At 40.2% G+C, this 21801-nt stretch overlaps 1 protein-coding gene across 3 annotated transcripts in view; it reads left to right on the forward strand.

Moving 5' to 3' along the window:
- ydjc (YdjC chitooligosaccharide deacetylase homolog) overlaps positions 1-19921 on the forward strand; it is a 35035-nt gene extending 15114 nt beyond the window's left edge. For all 3 annotated transcript variants that reach the window (XM_068006088.1, XM_068006090.1, XM_068006089.1), the window contains exons 3-6: positions 3122-3281; positions 7874-7973; positions 12793-12970; positions 18465-19921. In XM_068006088.1, the coding sequence (XP_067862189.1) occupies positions 3122-3281; positions 7874-7973; positions 12793-12970; positions 18465-18816 (790 nt within the window). In that variant the 3' untranslated portion in view covers positions 18817-19921. The remainder of the gene's footprint in view (positions 1-3121; positions 3282-7873; positions 7974-12792; positions 12971-18464) is intronic.
- The last annotated feature ends 1880 nt before the right edge of the window (positions 19922-21801 follow it).

The raw sequence follows: 21801 nt of genomic DNA on the forward strand, positions 1-21801 counted from the left end.
ACTGTGTAGATTTTATACATTACTTTGTCTTTGAAACCAGCTAGACTGTTATAATCTGTAGTATTGGAAAGATCCCATGGCACCACTCGGAGAAAAACAGGAAGTTCCTGCCTTAACCCAACACCCACTTAAAAACAGTAACTGATCATTCATCCTGTTGCTGATTGTGGGATCTTGCTGTGTGTCAAGTGGCTCCTGCACTTGCTAATAGCCACTGTGCTTCATAGTTAATTCATTGTATGTGAAGTGCTTTAAGCCATTTCTGAAAGGTGTGTTAAGTGTTTTTTTTTTGACATTTCGTAGTGCCCGTGGGGGACAGTGAATTCAGGAGGTGATGGACTTGTCAGACCAACCTCCTCAACTTCTTTGAGGAAGTAACATCCAAAGTGGACTGTGGCCTTATGACATGGTTTACCTTGACTTACACAGGGCTTTTGACAAGGCTCCGCACTTAAGGCTACTATTTAAACTCAAAATGGTGGAGATTCAGGGTGAACCTTGGGTCTGGATAAGAAATCGGTCGAAGAGCAGGAAACAATGAGAACTTATTAGAATAGTTATGTCAGAGTGAGGGGAAGTTGAGTGGAGTGGCCCAGGTCTCTGTCAGGACCACTTTTGGAAAACAAAACTCAATGCAAAGTGGCTGTATTTGCAGATGATACCAAACTAGGAGGGGCAGTGAAATCAGAAGTAGCTCAGAAATTACAAATTATGTAAAAAGTCAGAACAATAGCAGAGGAAATTCAGTAGACCAGTATAAGGTGCTGCACATGGAAAGGACAATAGGTGACCCACCTAATCCATGAATGGTGTTGAAATAGCTAAGGGTGAAGCTTAAAAAAATCTCAGTAGTCCAACCAATGCAGGTTAGCAATCAACGAAGCTAATACAATGTTGAACTACATAATCAAAACAGTAGAATATAAGTTAGTGGAGCTGGTGATCAACATTACGATGGTCTGGTCAGACTGTATCCAGTTGGGTTGCCAAGAAACGAGGGAGGCATTCTAGCACTAGAGGCAGTGCAGAGAAGAGCCGCAAGGCTGATCTCTAGCGGTGGGGGGGTTCTGAGTTGTGAGGAAAATCTGGAGAAACATGTGCTTTCCAGCCTACAAAGGAAGGCAATTTGAGAAGTGATCTTATAGATTAAGGGAATGAAAAAAGTAAACCCAGAATATTTCTTTAAACTATGGGAGCAGAACAATGGTAAAAGGTAAATTTAGGACTGATACCAGCAAACCTTTCTTCATACAAAGAGTTAGCAGCATGTGGAATAGACCACCATAGAGAGCAATGAAAATGAAAACCCTGGAATTGTTTAAGAAACAACTCGGGAGGGACTTTAGGATTTTTTGGATGGATGATTTGAGACGAGCAGAATGACCTTCATCCATTTTATTTTTAGATGTCCATTTTTAACTGCAAAAATGATCAGATTAGAAATACTTTGTGTCTAACCCCAAAGTATATAATCATTCCTATGTACATGCCTGTAATTAAATGACATTGCAATATGAGCCTTTTGTCAAGTGCAAATCCTGAAAGAGGTCACTGTGTAGGTAGGGCAGGGAATGAGATCATCACTTGAGTTCCGATATTTGCTTTGTTGTTGATGATAAATTAATTTATCGCCTTAATAACTGATGGTCCACAACGTGAGACACAAAACCAGATCAAAATAGGATTAAATAAAACTCAACTCCGTATTATGAAATTTGACTGATGCAGTGCAAACAAGTATATTTGTGTAGTGTAAAGTTTCTTAACTTACTTAGCAGAATAACATTGAGATTTTTAAAAAAAAATCACATTTTTAAAAGTAAAGTAAAATCAAAATAGCTGTTCTGAATATACCACCTACTGATCAAAGAAAATAATGCACAATGTGGCGATTAATCCATTTTTTTTTAAATAAGGGAAATGATAAAACAAAAGGCACATGACTGCTTGTAAAGTGCAGCCAGGTTACTCTGATGGTGGGAATTACAGAACTAGAACATAAGAAATAGGAGTAGGCCATACTGCCCCTCGAGCCTGCTCCACCATTCAATCAGATCATGGCTGATCTTCAACCTCAACTCCACTTTCCCGCCTGATCCCCATATCCTTTTGATTCTCTCCCCCCCCCCCCCCCCCCCCCCAGAGTCTAAAAATCTATCCATCTCAGCCTTGAATATACTCCATGACTCAGCATCCAAAGCCCACTGGGGTAGAGAATTCCAAAGATTCATAACCCTCTGAGTGTAGAAATTCCTCCTCATCTCAGTCTTGAATGGCCGCCCCCTTGACTGCTGCTAAAATTTTTATTTTTCTCGTAACCACTGTGTGGAGTGTATACCAATATAATGGAGATACAAAAACAGATGACACTCTTAACTCTTTTGTAGGTTACCCCCTCTCTCAGGATCAGACTCACTTACCTCCCAGATGTCTCTGGCATCTAGGGCTATACCATCTCCGTGTCTGTCCTCTGTCTTTTCTGAACACTTTTTTTATATCCTTGAAATTAAAGGAATGAGGACGGAAATACATTTATGTTCCTTGCCCTAGTACCTGAGAGAAAACAATTTTCTGGTTGCGGCTGCAGAAAAGGTGATCTATCCCCTTAATGTTTTAGAGAATTCTATCACTTGCCTTTTTTCAAGACCGGCTAAACAGGTTCAAAACAAAAAAATCCCCCAAAATAAATGGTATTAATGTCAGATTAGTAAGAGAGACAGGGGATGAGATTTGTGAGATATAGACGGCAGTTATGAGGGAAGTTACTTGATTATCTTAAGTGTTTTTCAAGCTCAATACTTTGAGCTCAATCAACTCTGTCTGGAGATGATTCATGTACTTGTGGTTATCTGGGACATCACATATAGATAACTACTCTACATAATGCAAAAAAAAATCTTTAAGTGCTGCAGTAGTCTTTTTTTTTATACTAGCATTAATTGCAAATTCTAAAAAAAAATCCAATTGCGATTGCAGTCCTTCTCAAAAGGAACCTATGGGATGTACATAGTTTATCTTTGAATTATGAGAAACTGATATTCCAGCAGTCTAATTGAATAAAATTGTGCTAGGTGTTTTTATTTTGTAAATGTCTCTCTCTCTCTCTCTCTCTCTCAAACAGAAACAAGGTGCCTCTTGGTCTTCACGCAAACCTTTCTGAGGGTTTACCTGTCTGTGAACAACTCCGAATGGGTTCTTCCCTCGTCAACAAGGATGGCTTTTTCCACGGAAAAATGGGAATTAGGGAGGTGCTGCGGAGCGGTCATATCAACCTGTCCGAGGTACATCTCAATAGTGGAAATCTGTTGACCCACGGTACAAAGTACAAAACAGTAACATTTAAATGTTAACTGCACACGTTTTAGATGCCTGCAATAAATGTTATGCTTCCTGGTAGCAATGAGCTTTTGTAACTGGGTAACTGAATATATGAACTCAATGCAGAACGCCACAGTAATTAAACGCATAATCATTTCTCTAAAGCTGCAGGAGTGATGACACAACCAGAGACATGGAATACAATGGCAAAAAAAATTGTCCACAAAAAAACAGCCCCAATGTAAAAATGAGAGTATTGTAAATATCATATCAGGAAGTGATTAAAAGGCTTTAAAAAAGACTAATCTAATCCAGGGTTACAAAGTACCAATATAAAACACTACATCCTTGCTCTTGCAGTTTATGACTTTATTTTAATCCCTAGACTTGTCATTCTCGGTATCTATAATATTCTGTCCTCTCTGGGTAAATTTATTTTTTTTCATTCTCCCATCTATTCAACTTTTTTTTTTTGCATTTAGATTGGTGTTAGGGTTCCTAATAATAATCTAACATCAAATCATAAAGGGACAACCACTATATTTATTATGATGGAAAACAACTTTACAAAAAGAGGCTCGACCTTTCCCTACAACCTCTACCTTACATATTGACCTACTTCTCTAGTCTAGTTCGAACCAGTTGTGCTGAGTTGAAACATTGAGGAAACATCTCAAAATTCTCACACGCAAACTCATGCTCCCTCCCTTTAAAGCAAACATTTTTAAGCTCCATTATGACATGCACAAAGTAGCTACGGTTGGCCCGTAGGCAAGTGATTATCTTGTACTACAGGCATGCCTTCCTTCCCTCATGTGATCCATCATCTGAGACTTGGGACTCTTCTGTGGAAAACTGCATATGTAAACCCACCTCTATCACCTGCAGCACAGCTGCATCATTGGGCTGTGTTTGGATTTCTTAATGAAATTACTAAATATTGTAAAATTGTTCCCATAACACCAGAGGCTCTTTCCCCCACAGAGCACCACCTGTACTTACAGCTGCTCCCAGAGCTGTCCCTGGTCCAGTTTTTTTGCACAATACTTAAGTGATATCTACCATTTGTGCCAGGACTAAAATCTTCTATATGCACAGTTGCAATCTCACCGTGCATGTCCTGTTTGTATCTGTTCTGGCTGATGTCCCTCTGGTGAAATGTTCTTGTTTTTTTCAGTGGCTATCTCATAAGCATTTGAGACTTTAGTGTGACAAAATTATTCCTTCCACTTACCTCAACTACCATTAAGTAAATGGTCTGGATCATTTGATGGTTGTACTTTTGGAATATCCTTTCCCACACCAAGTCACGTTCGGCCATCACATCCCTCCTTGCTGACTTACATTGGCTCCCAGACCCCCAGGGGGTATTTAAAATTCCTATCCTTGTGTTCAAATCGCTCCATTACCTTGCTCAGCCCAGCCTCTGTAATCCTCCTCCTGCCCTACAACCCCTTCCCTTGTAATCTTTTGTTCCACTGACTCTGGATATATCGCCTCTCATTAGAAGGCCTTCTCAGGAAAACCAGGCAAGGTCAATAAAGGTGGCCTTTCAAATATTACACGAATAAAGAAAAGCAGTATCCCAGGTTGCATTGAGGTCTCCTGTGAGGGTTACTTTGTCTATTGATGGTGATAGAACTATTGTATCACTTTCTTGTTTGCCATTGGTGTGCAGTGTTTCTGTGGTAATCTCAGTCATCAGGTGTTGTTGATGCCTTTTGGCAGACTATCCAATTTTGCAGTAATGCCACTGTGGATTGCAAGTCCCGCAGCAGCGATATGAGGAGCCTCCTCTCACTGGCTCTACCAGAAGAAAGAATAGCCAGCAGCAAATTCCAATCGGCCCTCCCCAGTCAGTGACAGTGGTTTGCATTAAGCCAGAGCTTCCCAAACACGGGGAGGAGAGGGTGGGTGCACTGGAGGTTAGCGGGGGCACGAGGGGGACAGGTTGGCTGACAGCATCGATGAGAGGAAGCGCACGGGGGACGCGTTGTTGGATGAGGTGGAGTGGGTGAACTGCGGCGATTCGCTGATATCGTAGAGGAAAGAGCAACAATATAAGGGGAGAATGCAGCAATAATGTGCAGAGTACTGCAGGGAAAGTCTAACTGTATTTTGGGCCCAGAGTGAGCGTGAACTTTACAGTTGCTATTATTTGCAATGTTTGCTTTGCTTGATTGACTGCTCGCAGACCACACCCTGCACCATTGGAGATAACTCAATCTTGAGGATCAAAGGTCAGGGAATTTAGGTCACCGGTGACACTGACAGGACCTGAAATCAAACCCTCACCTCAATATTTTATCATTCATTACTTCTTGAGTAAACCAAAGAAAACAAATATTTATTTCTCCCCTAAGAAGTTTTCATGCAATACTGTACATTTGGTAAATGCGCGTTATACAGAGGCTGCACTGTTAACGTACTTTGTGAATGACTGACTGTCCCAGAGCAAGGTTTGTTCCTTACGCTGGACATCCCAGAATGTGGTGATTTCATCTGTAACAAGATATACTGCCAGTCAGTCCATCGCTATACACAATTCTATTTCTGCCATCTAGTGGACTTGGTGTACAGAAACTAAATCCAAAAGAGGCTGTTCACATGGACTTCCAATTAACTAAGGTTTTAGAGCAGCGAGTTGACATTTTTTATCTTGGAAATCTCTAGCATTTTCAGGAAAAAGAATCACATTTGTTACAAAGGGGTAAAGTAGCCCAAAAATGAAGTACTGCACAGTAAATAAACAAATACCCCTCACGCTCTGAAACAATAAATGTGGGTCGTCCTGTTTAAGTGAAAGCTTTCTAGCAACTGCCCACAGTTCAGCACGTTCCGAACCCTAATATAAGCATCGACTGCGAAATTCCAGAACAGAAATTTACCTTTTGTGTCTGATATATGAGCGTAGATGGAGGCACTCACCAACTGGCAGTCTTTTTAATATAACTTTAACCTTGAGGATCAAGCTGGACCTGGAATCCAAGAAGCACATGATTCCCTACAGATGGCCTTTGATTACAGACAGCTGGCTGCTTCACATTCACACTCCAGTATGATGAATGGCTGATATAGTCATCAAGGTTAAAAAATGAGACTGGACTGAACCCAGCACAAGTACACTGTGCCTTGGCTGTACTGGCATGTGAACACCAGATCAGTGCCAAAATGAGCCACTATCTGCCTTCTGCCATTCAGATCATGGTGTAAACCATATGCATTTCACAGCTTGACTTCATGCCGACATTCACTGGGCACATGCCAACTAGGGACCATAAATATAAAATAGTCACCAATAAATCCAATAGGGAATTCAGAAGAAACATCTTTACCCAAAGAGTGTTGAGAATGTAGAATTCGCTACCACATTTAGTGGTTGAGGCAAATTGCATAGATTCATTTAAGGGGAAGCTAGATAAACACATGAGCAAGAAAGGAATTCAAGGATATGCTGATAGGGTTACATAAACACTGGCATAGACCAATTGGGCCGAATGGCCTGTTTCTGTGCTGTACGCTCTATGTAATCTGCCTTACAGTACTGTAATTTCTGTGCTCCTTCTACATGGTCATGTGTAATTCCCACCCCTCACCCCCAAACTTTAGATCTAACACGAAGCAATGATCGTATTTACATGTGAAGACAGTGAATGGAATTAGTTTTTTTCAGATTATTCCATGGAGCTGATTTTTTTTTAAAAACTGAATACATGAACAATATAGAACTTCAGATATCATTTAACTCCAATGTATATTTTTTCCCATATTTAAGAGCAGGTTCATTAATATGTCTCTACATATAATAACCCATTCTCTAAACTGAAAATTTGAAGGGATGGGGAGAAATTCAGGTGAATATTAGAGTTACAGTTAATTGCTATCAAAGAAATTTTGTTTATCACTTTTCTAAGTAGATATGATCACTTAGAAGTTTATGCTCTCCATAACTGATTAGTGGCAAAATTAACAGCACGAGAATGATTTAATCACAGCATTTGAAAGCTGATGTGAGAATTCACATAGTTGGAGCTGGTTCTAAATTCCTGAGATTAATTAGAGGTCAACAAATTGCATGTAAATTTCAGGCTCCCGGTCACAAGAACCCAGAATCCAATACCTGCCTCTTCACTTTTGTTTTGAATCTGTAAAGGGTTTAGATAGAGTAAAGAAGGAGAAACTTGGATTGAAGGTAATTGGCCAAAGAACCAGAGGGGAGATGAGGAGAATTCTTTTTATGCGGTGTGTTATGATCTGGAATGCACTATCTGAAAAGGTGGTATAGGTTGTAAGGGGAATGAATGTTGGCCAGGAGGATGCCTTGCTGTTCTTTGAATAGTGCAATGGATCTTTAACACCCACTTGAACCGCTAGAACAGGCAGACGGAGCCAACGTTTAACAACTTCAAGGTGTTATCGAAATAGTCCACTTGCATATCCCAAGATTCTTCGTCATGTACCCTGTGTTTTCCATTACTAAAGTATTCAATCTAACTGTTGTTATATCGCAGTAATCCGATTTATTCTCTGGTTTTCTAAAACTTTTGCCTGCCAGGTAGATCAGGAGCTCAGGGGACAAGTGGATCTGTTTTGTGAACTGACAGGACATTTACCTCATCATATGGATGGACATCAGCATGTCCATGTTTTACCAGGTAAGAACTAATGGAACTTCTATTAACCTGTGTTTTTTTTTTTAAAAGTGTTAACACAAAGCAAGGAATACAATTGTTTGCCTCCTTCTGAGGTTGTGCACTTGGTGTTAAAGGAGCACTGCCAGGATACATTTACCTTAAAAGTATCTTAGTGGGAAATTTCTGATTTGCCACAAACTAAACCGCTATGAACCGCCAAGCTGTACATTAGATGCATATGATGTGCAGAGATGGAGAAGGAAGAGATATGCAGAGAGGCGAACTATTGCACAGATATAAAATTTTGTGCCACTTTCAATGCTAGATTAACATCTCAAGCTATAGCAAGTAGGGATTTTAGGTTTGCTGCTCGTTCAGTGAGTCCTTTTTGTCTGGGCCAAAGTATTGCAAAACTCAGTAAGAACTGGAAAACTGCAGCAAGGGGGCAGAGCTTGTCACCTAAACCTCACTGATGCAGGTTTTCAACAAACCTTAATGAGTGTTTCCACAAAGACCAACAATGGTCTCGTTCATTGATCACGTATCCAGCAGAAGCCTGCACGACACCTTTTAGTGAATTACGCAAACTACAGTGATGCAGAAAATCCTGCATGAGGCGGACCTTTCTTTCAAAAAGTTATCCTTTCTTTCAAAGGTACAATGGTGTTCGATTCGAGATAACAAACTCCTTTTTAATAATTGATCAAAGGCACAAATCAGATCTGCAGATACTTGACATCTGTTAACTAACTACTGCCATCTTTGTTCTCCACATCTCCTTATTATACTGAGAGTCAGCCTACCAACTCAGAGTGGGATGCAATTTCAAAAACAGTTAGGACTAGGGGGTAGGGGACAATACTGAAGACTAACCCACTTCCTGGGTGCTGCTTAGGTCATCCTCGCGGGGGGGGGGGACCAAGGTGAGGCTCGTTAATATTTGATACTGGAATAGAAGCCAAAATACATTTTAGCTGGCATAGAGCAAAAAGTCCCTTATCTCTTATCAGTGCTAAAGCTGCTCATATGACCCCATATGGTATGAAGCATTTCAGTCTCAGCGCTGCTAAACTTCTGGTACCACTGACCTGTTCTAAGTGCTTGCTAACGCCAGTTAGTGATGACTCAACAATTCAATCCAAGCTTTGAAAAATTTGAAAGCTGCCAAAGATCTCTCAATAAAAGAACCCCCTACCAGCGCTGATCCTCTGATTTCCCTAACAAGGCAATGCTGATGAAGGTAAGCTAGAAAATGGTAGGCGTGACACCACGGGGTCAATTTTACAAAATTGTGTCATCAGTGGGGAGCCTCGCCTAGGCATGTGTTCATTTACCAGGTTTTTCACATAGAATGTGCAGCACAGAAACAGGCCATTCAGCCCAACTAGTCTATGCTGTATTTTATGCTCCACATGAACCTTCTCCCACCCCTCTTCATCTAACCCTATCAGCATAACCTTCTATTCCATTCTCCCTCATGTGTTTATCTAGCTTCCCCTTAAATTCCCTCCCTAAATCTCTCCGCCTCCCTCACTCTCCTCCTTTTAAGATGCTCCTTAAAATCTACCTCTTTGACCAAAGTTTTGATTACCTGCCCTAATATCTCCTTCTGTGGCTCGTTGTCAAATTTTGTTTGACACTCCTGTGAGGCGCCTTGGGATGTTTTACTGCGTTAAAGATGCTATATAAATGCAAGTTGTTGTTAAATGCATAAATGCTATTTGCCTCAACTACTCCTTGTGGTAGCGAGTTCCACTTTCTAGGTGAAGAGGTTTCTCCCAAATTCCCTATTGAATTTATTAGTGACTTTCTTATTTATGGCCCCCTAGTTTTGGTCTCCCCTACAAGTGGAAAAGTCTTCTCTACATCTACCCTATGAAACCCTTTCATAACCTTAAAATTAAAATTGATGGACCGAAATTACGGGGTCGTAGCCTGCAATTTCCCCACGCGCGCTGCTCGTGTGCGAGGCTCGCTGGCGGCAGCGTGCGTTTGTAAAATCCGTTCATGTCAGATGTTTGTGTGGCAGGCCCTGAAACGAGTTAACCTGGTCCTAATGGACAGCTTTCAATCTCTTTAGATAACACCTCACTGGTGTTCAATCTCAAGCATATTTTTGCAGGAAGCCATATTGTTCTAGACAGGAAGAACTGAAAATGGAGTAGATGTCAGTGATGCTGAACATGAAATTTTGTGCATATAATTTTTAAAAATGAGTAACTGTTACACATACAAGGGGAGGAGAGAGGACGATGGAGATAATATGAAAATAAACAAGGGTGGTGGTCAGACAATTGGGGGGGGGGGTGCGTGCAAGGGGCGTGCTGGAGTCGCTCCTCCTGCTCTTCCCAGCTCCACAGGAAGATGTTTTCTTTTTAAACTTACTGCTGGTAAGACCACACCTGCTAATCCTGAACACAGCAGGTCCGATTCTGGTCTTAAGCTGTCAAAAGCCTCCTTGCAACCAATTTCTTTAACCATCACCACCCTAATTGTTCTAACTCCTGCTTGGGGTCCAAGTTCACCCTTTCCTTTGTGAAGCACCTTTTAGGACATTTCACTACATCCTGAGGGGACTAGAAGGGGTAGATGCCGAGGGGATGTTTCCCCTTGTGGGAGAGACTAGAACTAAGGGCCACAGTTTAAAAATAAGGGATCTCCCATTTAAGACGGAGATGAGAAGAATTTTTTTCTGAGGGTTGTGAGTCTGTGGAACTCCCTTCCCCAGAGAGCAGAGGAGGCAGGGTCATTGAATATTTTTAAGACTGAGTTAGATAGATTCCTGATTAACAAGGGAGTCAAAGGTTATAGTAGGTAGACGGGAAAGTAGGGTTGTGGTCACAATCAGATCAGCCATGATCTTATCAAATGGCAGAGCAGGCTAGAGGGGCCGAATGGCCTACTCCTGCTCTTAATTCGTATGGGTGTTGGGCCTGTTAGATTTACAAGGACGATACTAGAACTGAGAGGTTATAACCTATCAGGAAAGACTGAACAGGCTGGTGCTCTTTTCTCTGGAAAACAGAAGATTGAGGGGTGACCTGATAGAGATCTTTAAAATTACAAAGGGGGTTGATAGGGTAGATGTAGAGATGATGTTTCCACTTGTGGGGGAGTCCAAAACTAGGGGGCCATGAATATATTAGATAGTCCCTAATAAATACAATAGGGAATTCAGGAGAAACTTCTTTACTAAGAGAGTGGTTAGAATGTGAAACTTGGTTATAAAAGTAGTTGAGGAAAAAAGCAGACACATTTAAAGAGAAGCTAGATAAGTACACAAGGGAGAAAGGAATAGAAGGATATGGTGATCAGGTGAAATGAAGATGCAGAGGGCTTCTGTGAAGCATTGGCCTGTTTCTGTGCTGCAAATATTCTCTGTAGGCACCTTATTAGTATATTCAGGCACAAGAGATTGGCCCCTAAATTGGACCTCTTTGTAGCTATTTTCCTCCTTTTTTAAAAAAAAAAACAGGCATTAGGTCTAATTTCAGCCCCACTAACTTTCCTTGCAATGAAACACCACGAATCAACAATGAGAGGAAAGCACTATTACCCCGGGAATATATGCAGAATAGGAAGGGTGTTGTGTATGTGCTATCATACGTGACTGATGTCCAACCCTTCGTGAAGGATCCCTGGTTAATTCTCCTCGGTGACTACCTGAGCAGAGAGAGAGGGTGTCGAGCGAGGAAGTACTTTAAGATCTCATTATTTTTAGATAGCTAAAAATAAAGATAGAATATGGGGAAAATGTTTCTAAACCCCCAAAATAATTGTACAAATCAAAGACCTTTTTAAGCACATTAACATTATAGTTATATGACAGCTACTGGTTTCAGACTGACACCTTTTCCATTGTGACGCTGATGGCGTACCCAAGTTGTATTGGTGGCTATACCTTGCTTTAAGCTGTGAAGTGAGTTTTCTTGTGCATGCTTGGATTTGCACTGAGTTCTACTTCCTGGTCAGATGATTTTCTGTGTTACAACAGCAGGGGGAAGCAGCCACTCTCAACATTTTAAAAAAAGAGTCGAGGTAAGTTTCTAAAGAACTCTCATTTCTATAACGCCTTTCACAATCTCAGGCTGTCCCAAAGCACTTCACAACCAATGAAGTATAGGCACTGTCTTAACGTAAGGAAATGCAGTAGCCAATTTGCACATAGGCTGGCGCTAAATGACCAAATAATCTGTTTTTAGTGATGTTGGTCAATGGATGAACGTTGATCAAGATACCGGGAGAACCCCACTGTCCTTCAAATAGTGCCCATGGGATCTTTTACATCCACCCGAGGGGGCAGATGGGGCCTCAGTTTAACATCGCATCCGAAAAACAGCACCTCTGACAATGCAGCGCTGCACTACGTTGTCAGCCTAGAATATGTGCTCAAATCTCTGCCGTGGGGCTTGATCTTACAATCTTCTGGCTCAGAGGAAAGAGTGCTACCACTGAGCTAAGGCTACAACCTAAATCGCAGATAGCTTCACACCAGACTGGTGAGAAATCCAAGCTGTGCAAGACTTCTAGAGCAGGTTGCAGCCCTTGTTTGTGTTCAGGAATCCGATCACCCACTTTCACATTAAAGTGCCTCTGACACCACCTCACATTAGCACAAAATTGGGATAACTGCAACGTTCAGTGGATGTCATGTTTGAAAGTACTTAGTGTTTAAAAGCAAACTCAGAACTAAAACTGTCAAAGTATAATTAAAAGTACCAAATGTTAACATCTAATTATAAATTTTTGTGAAGACTCAATGTACCAAAATTAGATGTTGCATGAAAATTAACATGGAGCTATTGTATTTATTTATGTATATTTATTTTCTGGTACACAGGTATTCGAGAAGTATTTGCACAAGTGCTTTCAGATTATGGAATCAAGTATACTCGTGTTCCTATAGAACCAGGCCTGCATGACTGCGATTGGATAGGACAGCAGCTAATGGACTTTTACCTGGGGGTGGAAAAAGATGCATTCAATTCAATAGATGTATTTAGAAGACATGGAATTAGGTAAATGACAACAGAGCTCCTATCAAATACCAAAACCTACTCTGGAGGCGGGTGTAAGACACTCAACTCTTATATTTTTAATTGAATTAAGTTAAAATTTTATCTATTTTAGGCCCACATTGCTGCCACCGCCAAAGCAGATACTTCTCCACATTTGCAATCAGCGTTCAGATGCTGATTCACCACCTCCCCTAGGCCATATGTGCAGAATTATCCTTTGTGTTTTTTTTCCTCCACTTCATCAAATAGGCCCATTTATCCAACTGGAAGGAAAAAAAAATTCCCAGAAATTACATGACAAGTGTGATTTTTCACCAACCTCGTATAAAAGCTGTTTTCATTATCCTCCTGTTGATTTGTTTTCTGCACCACAACTGGCCAGTTTTGAACTGATGAAGCATCTGCACCCAGTTTTGCCTCGCTATGGGAACATAGGAACAGGAGTAGGCCATTCAGTCCCTCGAGCCTGTTCCGCCATTCAGTTAGATTATGGCTGATCTGTATCTTAACTCCATCTACCTGTCTTGGTTCCATAACCCTTAATACCTTGCCTAACAATAATCACTCAGTTTTGAAATTTTCAATTGATCTATGTAGAAGTAGTTTTGGTGCTGATGTGTGTCTCTCACTTGCAGTTTTGGAAAAAAAAAAGTTCTAGTGTTCTAGAAACATAGAAATTAGGAGCAAGAGTAGGCCAGTCGGCCCTTCTCCGCCATTCAAAATTATCATGGCTGATTGTCTAACTCAGTACCCTGTTCCCGCTTTTTCCCCAAATCCCTTGATCCCGTTGTGTTCTGATGCAAACCAGCACCAGAATTCAATTTTGAATGATATACTGTTGGATTTTTCTGCTTGAATGTAGGAGGTACTTATTCAACAGACTTCAACTCAAAAGACTACAATTCCACATGTAATAAGCACAGGCGCCCCAGCAGAAAGTGACTCATCTGCCACAGGACACTGTTCTACGTCTCTGAACCAGTGTTTCAAGAGCACTAGTTCAAGTAGGCTTCATGTCAGCTTATGTTACCAGGGAGCATTAGTCTGTTCCAAGACATGTCAGACTTGCTAACAGCCTAAAACCTTAAATATCAGCAGAATCCCTAGCATCATGTAATGACAAACTATCTAGCTCAAAATTTTCTGCACAGCAGCTGCTGGTGGTGTCATTTGGATGACTGTCATTCCAACCACCACCACAAACAGAAAAGAACCTTTGGACCAGCAATTATGGTTGTAAACAAGCCTATGACTCATAAGTTAATACCTCTGCTTTGTAGCTGTAGAAATGGGCTAGAAGCAGCATATAAGGTTTCCAATAGAAGCGCAGGTTCCCTCTTGCTAACGAGTCTCTCAACTGGGGCTACCACAATTAGCTCAGAGGATAACATCGCCCCCAATACAAATCCTTTATCTCCGAAGGATTGACCAGTTGTAAGCAGTTACAAAGAATCGGGCATCCCGTTGTTGCTTTGCTGTGTCCAGTATATGCCTTGATTATATCCTCTGCTTCAGAAGGATCATTAGTCCACAATTGCTCCACAACCTTTTGGCTTGCTGGTCTGCATATGCTGGTTTAGTCTGTTTAAGTGGATTTACTCTGGTTGGGGGGGAAAAGAAAAAAAAAGGAAGGCATACTGCTTTTATATTTGGAGTTTAACACTTCCTGGGTGGATTTAATCATTAGTTTAATCCCAAAGGTCATCAGTTTTGAATGTATGCTGACTGATCCTGAGGTTTCAGAGCTCAATTCTAAATGCACCTTCCATGTCTATGGGGGTTCCTGGCTTGGCCCTTTCCATTTTGGTTTCCAAGAGTATAAAGTCAGTTAACTCTGTTAGAACTCAGGAAAGAGAAACTGTGGAGAACATAAATAAATAGGAGTAGGCCATCCGGCCCCTCGAGCCTGCTCCGCCATTCAACAAGATCATGGCTGATCGACCTCTATGCCATTTTCCTCCACTATCCCCATATCCCTTGCTGCTTTAATATCTAGAAATCTATCGATCTCTGTTTTGAAGGTATTCAATGATCGAGCCTCCACAGCCCTCTGGGGTAGAGAATTCCAAAGATTCACCACCCTCTAAGTGAAGAAATTTCTCATCTCGGTCCTAAATGGCTTACCCCTTATTCTGAGACTGTGACCCCTGGTTCTAGACTCCCCAGCCAGGGGAATCATCCTCCCTGCATCTACCCTGTCGAGCCCTGTAAGAATTTTGTATGTTTCAATGAGATCACCTCTCATTCTTCTAAACTCTAGAGAATACAGGCCTAGTCTACTCAATCTCTCCTCATAAGACAATCCTGCCATCCCAGGAATCAGTCTGGTGAACCTTCGTTGCACACTATGGCAAGTATCTTTTCTTAGGTAAGGAGACCAAAATTGTACACTATACTCCAGGTGCAGTCTCACCAAGGCCCTATTTAATTGCAGTACTCCAGTACTCAAATCCTCTTGTAATAAAGGCCAACATACTATTTGCCTTCCTAATTGCTTGCTGCACCTGCATGTTAGCTTTGTGACTCATGTACAAGGACATAGAGGTCCCTTTGAACAACATTTCCCAATCTCACCATTTAAAAAATACTCTGCATTTGTTTTTCCTACTAAAGTGAATAACTTCACATTTTTCCACATTATATTCCATCTGCCATGTTCTTGTCCATTCACTTAGCCTGTCTATATCCCCTTGAAGCCTCTTTGCATCCTCCTCACAACTCACATTCCCACCCAGTTTTGTGTCATCAGCAAACTTGGAAATATTACATTCAGTTGTGGATAGTTGGGGCCCAAGCACCGATCCCTGCAGTACCCCACTAGTCACGTCTGCCAATCTGAAAAAGACCCGTTTAGTCCTACTCTGATTTGTCTGTTAACCAATTCTCAATCCATGCCAGTATATTACCCCCAATTCCATAAGCTCTAACTTTGTTCACCAACCTCCTGTGTGGGACCTTATCGAAAGCCTTCTGAAAATGCAAATACACCACATCCAATGGTTTCCCCCTTATCTATTCTACCAGTTACATCCTCAAAGAACTCCAATAGGTTTGTCAAACATGATTTCACTTTCATAAATCCATGTTGACTCTGCCAAATCCTATTATTTTTTTTAAGTGTCTTGTTATCACATCCTTTATAATAGATTCTAGCATTATCTCTACTACTGATGTCAGGCCAACAGGTCTGTAGTTCCCTGTTTTCTCTCTCCTTCCTTTCTTAAATAGTGGAGTTACATTTGCTACCCTCCAATCTGCAGGAACCATTCCAGAATCTACAGAATTTTGGAAGATGACAACCAATGCATGCACTAACTCTATAGCCACCTCTTTCAAAACCCTGGGACATAGATCATCGGGTCCTTGGGATTTATCGACTTTCAATCCCATTAATTTCTCTAGTACTATTTTGTTTACTAATTTCTTTCAGTTCCTCATTCTTGCCTGACCCTTGGTTCTCTAGTATTTCTGGGAAGACGACACAAAAAACCTCAGTGAAGACAGACAGAATGTATGTTTAATTTCTCTGCCATTTCCTTATTCTCCATTATAAATTCTCCCATCTGTCTGTAAGGGACCCACATTTGCCATTGCCAGTCTTTTCCTTTTTATATACCTATAGCCACAGTAACCATGGAGGAAGTCACTTTTACTTTCCTAGTCACGGAGTCCCTCATGGTGTTCAGAGCACAAGAAACACCCTTTTTTTTTAATAGGATTAGAAGTACTAGGACACTATACAAGTAAAGGTGACTACACATCAGGTTTATTATATAAAATTTAACTGCAAGAGGTTCAGATCTAATATATAGTATAGCCCAAACCCTCATAGGACATAATACATTTCTACAGGTGTACAATATGTAAACTGTGAACTAAGTAGTTCTTGTTTTTGAAGGTAATAATTTCATTACTCGCCCAACTGAAAGTGCTAGCTATATTTTACTTTTGTTATTTTGTAACTATCAATGGTGATAGATTGTAAGCCTATCCTGGATAGTAACTGATGATCACTAAAGCAATGATGTATCCCTAATGCCACAAAACTAGTTGTCTAGTATTTATACACGTCCAAGATCCACACACCAAATATTCTGAAGGACCATGTACAGTGACCCAATATGGGACACTATCTGCCACTCTGGTTCCAGCATCCAGGATGTTAAGACTCTCAAGTCCTAGTCAGAACCCATTACCAGTCATCCTTTAGGACTGAACTCCATATTAACATCTCTAATTAGAATATTTCCTATGACAACAAAAGTTTGACTTCATCTCAGGAGTGTTTTAAAGGGAGTAATTTACTGATCATTTTACAGTCACTGTTTATTTTCCTCAGTGGTATACAACTCTATCCTGGATCGATTTAGAAAGCACAGACTTCATCCTTTTAAAATCAAATCCTCAACTGGATAACAGATCCATGAATTAATCTAAAATAAAAATAGAAACTGTTGAAAATCTTTTTATTTCAGATTTCCAGCATGCACAGTATTTTGCTCTTGGATTAATGTAAAATTTATCAAAACACCCAATACCTTCAGTGCCTTCTCACAGGTACACTATCCTGGGCCTTTCTTTTCAATCCTTAACTCACCATGGGATCAGATCAAAGAATCATTGGCTAATATAGCATAGGAGGCAGCCATTCGGCCCATAGTGCCTCTGCCGGCTCTTTGAAAGAGCTATTTAATTAGTCCCATTCCCCTGCTCTGTCCCAATAGTCCAGTAAATTTTTCCCCTTCAAGTAATACACAATATACTTTTGAAAGTTACCAGTGAATCTGCTTCCACCACTCGTTCAGGCAGTGCATCCCAGATCATAACTCGCTGCGTTAAAAAAAATTCTCATTTCCCCCTGGTTCTGCCAATTTATTCTCCTTAAACTCAGTGACCACTGAGTTCTTTTTACAGGCTTGATTTCCTACACAAAAGACTCTCCCCTCTCACCTTGGACTTAATGTATTGCTTATTGCAATTTCTATGTCAGCCAAACCTTTACTAAATGGTATTATTTGGACCGATCATCCAAAGATGTTGCTTTCAAGGCAGACTTCATTATCAGATTGCTTAACATTTGTTTTGGCACTATGATAGATCCTGAAATGCCCAGGAGGGGTCAAAAAAGTTACTGTTCTTTTATGATGGTCTTCATTCTTTGAATGTAATCCAAATACTTTACTCCAACCCACCATCCTCACTACTTCTATCTGATTCAGAGCACCTGGACATTACTTTTGACACTTATTTCCTTCATTGTGCAATCCTAGCCCAATACAGGCTGCCTTTATTATGTTATCCTATGTGAATAGTTATAACTGCTTTCGCATATTCCATTTTATATTTATTTTGCAATGAACTACAATTGTACAAAGAGTTGAACCTATTCATTTGTAGAGTAATTGTTTTAATAATGAGCTAAAAGTTAGCTATGAATCCTTCTTCCAAAACAGGCTTAGGTGTTACTGAAGCAAGCTTTTATTGCTCCCAACAGGTGGCCTGATATCTACATTGGCTTAACAACAATGGGGAAAAATATGTCCGTGCCAAATATCCAGACAATCATTGAGAACGCCATAGCAACAAGGAAAGTAAAGCAACATCCTTTGGACATCTCCTGTGGGAAAAAATTCCGACCTATACAAGATGATACAATATTGACAATGGAACTAATGGTGCATCCTGGTTATTCCAGCGTTCCGGAAGAGGGTGGATGTGGTGAAGGACCCGATGACTTTTCACAGTCTGCAGACCGGTTTCATGAACTGGAAACCCTCAAGGAGCCAAAGCTACTAAAATATTATGAGGACAAAAATATACTACTGTGTGCTTTTAAAGATTTATAAAGGAAATAGGAGCTGGGCAAATAATGCTTTGGAGGGCTTGGGGAGAAGAGAATACAGTTTTGAAGTTTTTTTTAAAAAAAGATATGGAAAGGTAGTGCCTTCTAGAAACCCATGCAAATCAATTGACATGCATTACAGAAAAAGACAGGTCATTATAGGAGCTGAACTGAAAATAATCCAATATTTCATTGGGAAAGGCAGCAAAATGTGCCACCTTTAACAGAGTTAAACTACAGTTCTACTGTTGTGCAACCATAACAAAACCCCTTTGATTACTCCTGGTCCCGGTTGGGGCAGGTGTCAGTGCCAGTATTCAAAGAATTCTTGAGATGGTCACCAGTGGTAATATAGTTCCATTCTGCCTGGTCCTTCTAGCAAATGAAATTTAGGTTCACAGTATTGTGTTCCAAGTATTTCACAAGCAGTCTATCCACAGAATCAAAGAAAATTAAGTAACAAGGTTACCAAAGTTGGTGAAATTAATGCCTCATACAGAAAAAGCTTATTTAGAAAGCATTAAACATTTATACCCATTTGAACAAGTATAATAACTGTATCTGTACTGTGTGTAGAGAAAATTAACAGCATTGTGCAATAACCTGTTGAAATTCAATATGAAGACAAGGTAGAAATCATTAAGGATGATTTTAAAAAAGCCTTAAATCAGTGTTTGGTCATCACTTAAGTGCTAGGTTATAAATAAAAACTGGTGATTGAAATTACTCAAAACTGAGTATTTGTTTACAGTATGCACTTGTGTGAACTGGAGTATGTGTCTCAAGTTTCTTGATGTAAAGTACTGTAGTACCCCATCCTGGAAGTCATTGGTAAGATTTATGGGTAGGAGACTTCCAGTGGAAGCATAAGTAAATTCTTGAAACATTACACTTTTGCTGACCATGAGGTTATTTCACAAATGTGAAATGAACTGTAGAGTACCTTGGGTCGACAAGGTTGCTGATTTACATTTTTTTTAAATGAATGATTGTACTCAAAAGTATATATATTTTTATATTAAAAAGATACTAATGTGTATGACTTTTGACTTAAAAACAATGCAAGACTGTTATATAGTTATAGAATATTCAAATGTAAATTAATAGAATTGGCAAATAAAATGTAATTATTCTGTTAATATTAAATGCTGCATCTAGGGTGTTAATACTTGCAAACTGGCAAATGTGGGAAAAGGCAAGACAGATTGAGTAGGTTTGTGCTTTGAGCAGCATCATTCAGAGTGTGCACTTGTTTTCATGTTTTTAGTTTCACCTGAAATGCATTACACCCATTCCTCCCACCAGGTGAACTTCCCCCTCCTGAAAGAGTTTGGTCTCCAATACAAGCGTGGTTATCTCTGGAAAACCTCTGCATGTCAGGTTGAGCAAATAATTACATTTTAGGGAACAGTTAAAAATTGAACCTTCAGAATAAGCAATGCTGCATTCAATGAAAGTACCAAATACGGCACGACAACCATTTTTAATAGGAAGATTTAGTTTTGTACCCACCATCATTTCTTACAGATTAAAATCTTATTGATGCTACAACTTTGCATCTGTAAAAACAGGTTATATTTCTGGTATGATATCCTTTGATGAAGGATACATTCCTGAAACACAATAACCTGTCTTTCCTCTACAGATGGTGACTGATCTCCTCTGGTTTTATTTCAGATTTCCAGCATTTGCAGTTTTTTTCTTTGATACGTGTACTTGGTCTATTTAAAAAGGTGCCATCTAGGGGTGCTGTAAGGTGCTGCAACTAAACCACAAGTACTTTCAAAATCAATAAGCAGTATTAAGTTAATACTTTCTGGAGAGAATTTCAAAATGCTTACAAAATTTGATTTAAACACAGTGCAGAGCTATATGTAGTTATAGAACATCTAAAGTAATGTTAATTACACGTAAGCATTCTATCCACAGTATCATGTTTGTAAAATGAAGCTTTTAATTAGCCATGCACACAAACAAGAACTTCCTCGAGCAACGCTTTCTACACAAAGTCAACAGTGGGGTTTTTGTGTTTTCCAGGTTTCTCTCCTTTTCTCCTGAAGGAATTGACTTATGGGGCATAGATCCACAAGCACTGGGTGTGACAGCAGGGCATTTTACTGTGAAAGGCATCACAGCTGAGCCCAGTGCTCTTACCGAACATCTACACAAAAGCACTTTCAGGAGAAAAGACCGGGACTTGTGCCTCTTCTCTTTAGCCAAGGGATGCAGAGGCCAATTTTAACATCCTCAACTGTTGAGCACCAGAGATGTTAGCACATACCAGGATCGACCCGGATCGGTATGACTTAATGCTTCACCCGATGGTGGCATTACCACCAATGGGGAAATCAAATCAGGTTAATATAGATGGTACCATAATTTATATAAAAGGTCACATCAAAGCACAGCGATGTCAAAGGTTTTCATGTGAAAAAGGAAATCAAATGCATTGAAACACAAAACAAATCCAGTTTGCACTGTATCCTTTTAAAATGCCATATGATGGAAACATTAAAATCCAGTTACAAGTTAACTGGCACTGTGGACAAAAGATTTCATGGCTTCACAGTTTAAATGCTTTAGCACTGATACTTGGTCCTCTAGGCTGCATCTTTACCCAAGCTACTGGTCAGAGACTGGTAGCTTCAGTTCAAGTTTCAGCCAGGGAATATCCTGTTGACATTGCTTGTTTCCTGCCTGGCTGCCAGACTTAATTGTGCTGTCCAGGGAGAGACCTCGTGCACTAATAGATCTCTCCCCCAACAGTTAAAAAAGTAAATGTTCAGAGAATTACGTGGGGAGAATACGACATTTAAAGTCAGATAGGTTTGAAAAGTGTCCAGGAGGTCTAACATACCCCCTTAATCATTCTGTAAACCAGTTTTAAGTTCTGTATTAACACTCCATGCAGTGTGAGACTTCCTCTTTCTAGAATCAGGTCCCAGCTCTGGATTTCACTGCAAGTTTACAGTACAAAGTGAAAACCTTG

This window comes from Heptranchias perlo, chromosome 25 (assembly GCF_035084215.1).
Source record: "Heptranchias perlo isolate sHepPer1 chromosome 25, sHepPer1.hap1, whole genome shotgun sequence".
NCBI lineage: Eukaryota > Metazoa > Chordata > Chondrichthyes > Hexanchiformes > Hexanchidae > Heptranchias > Heptranchias perlo.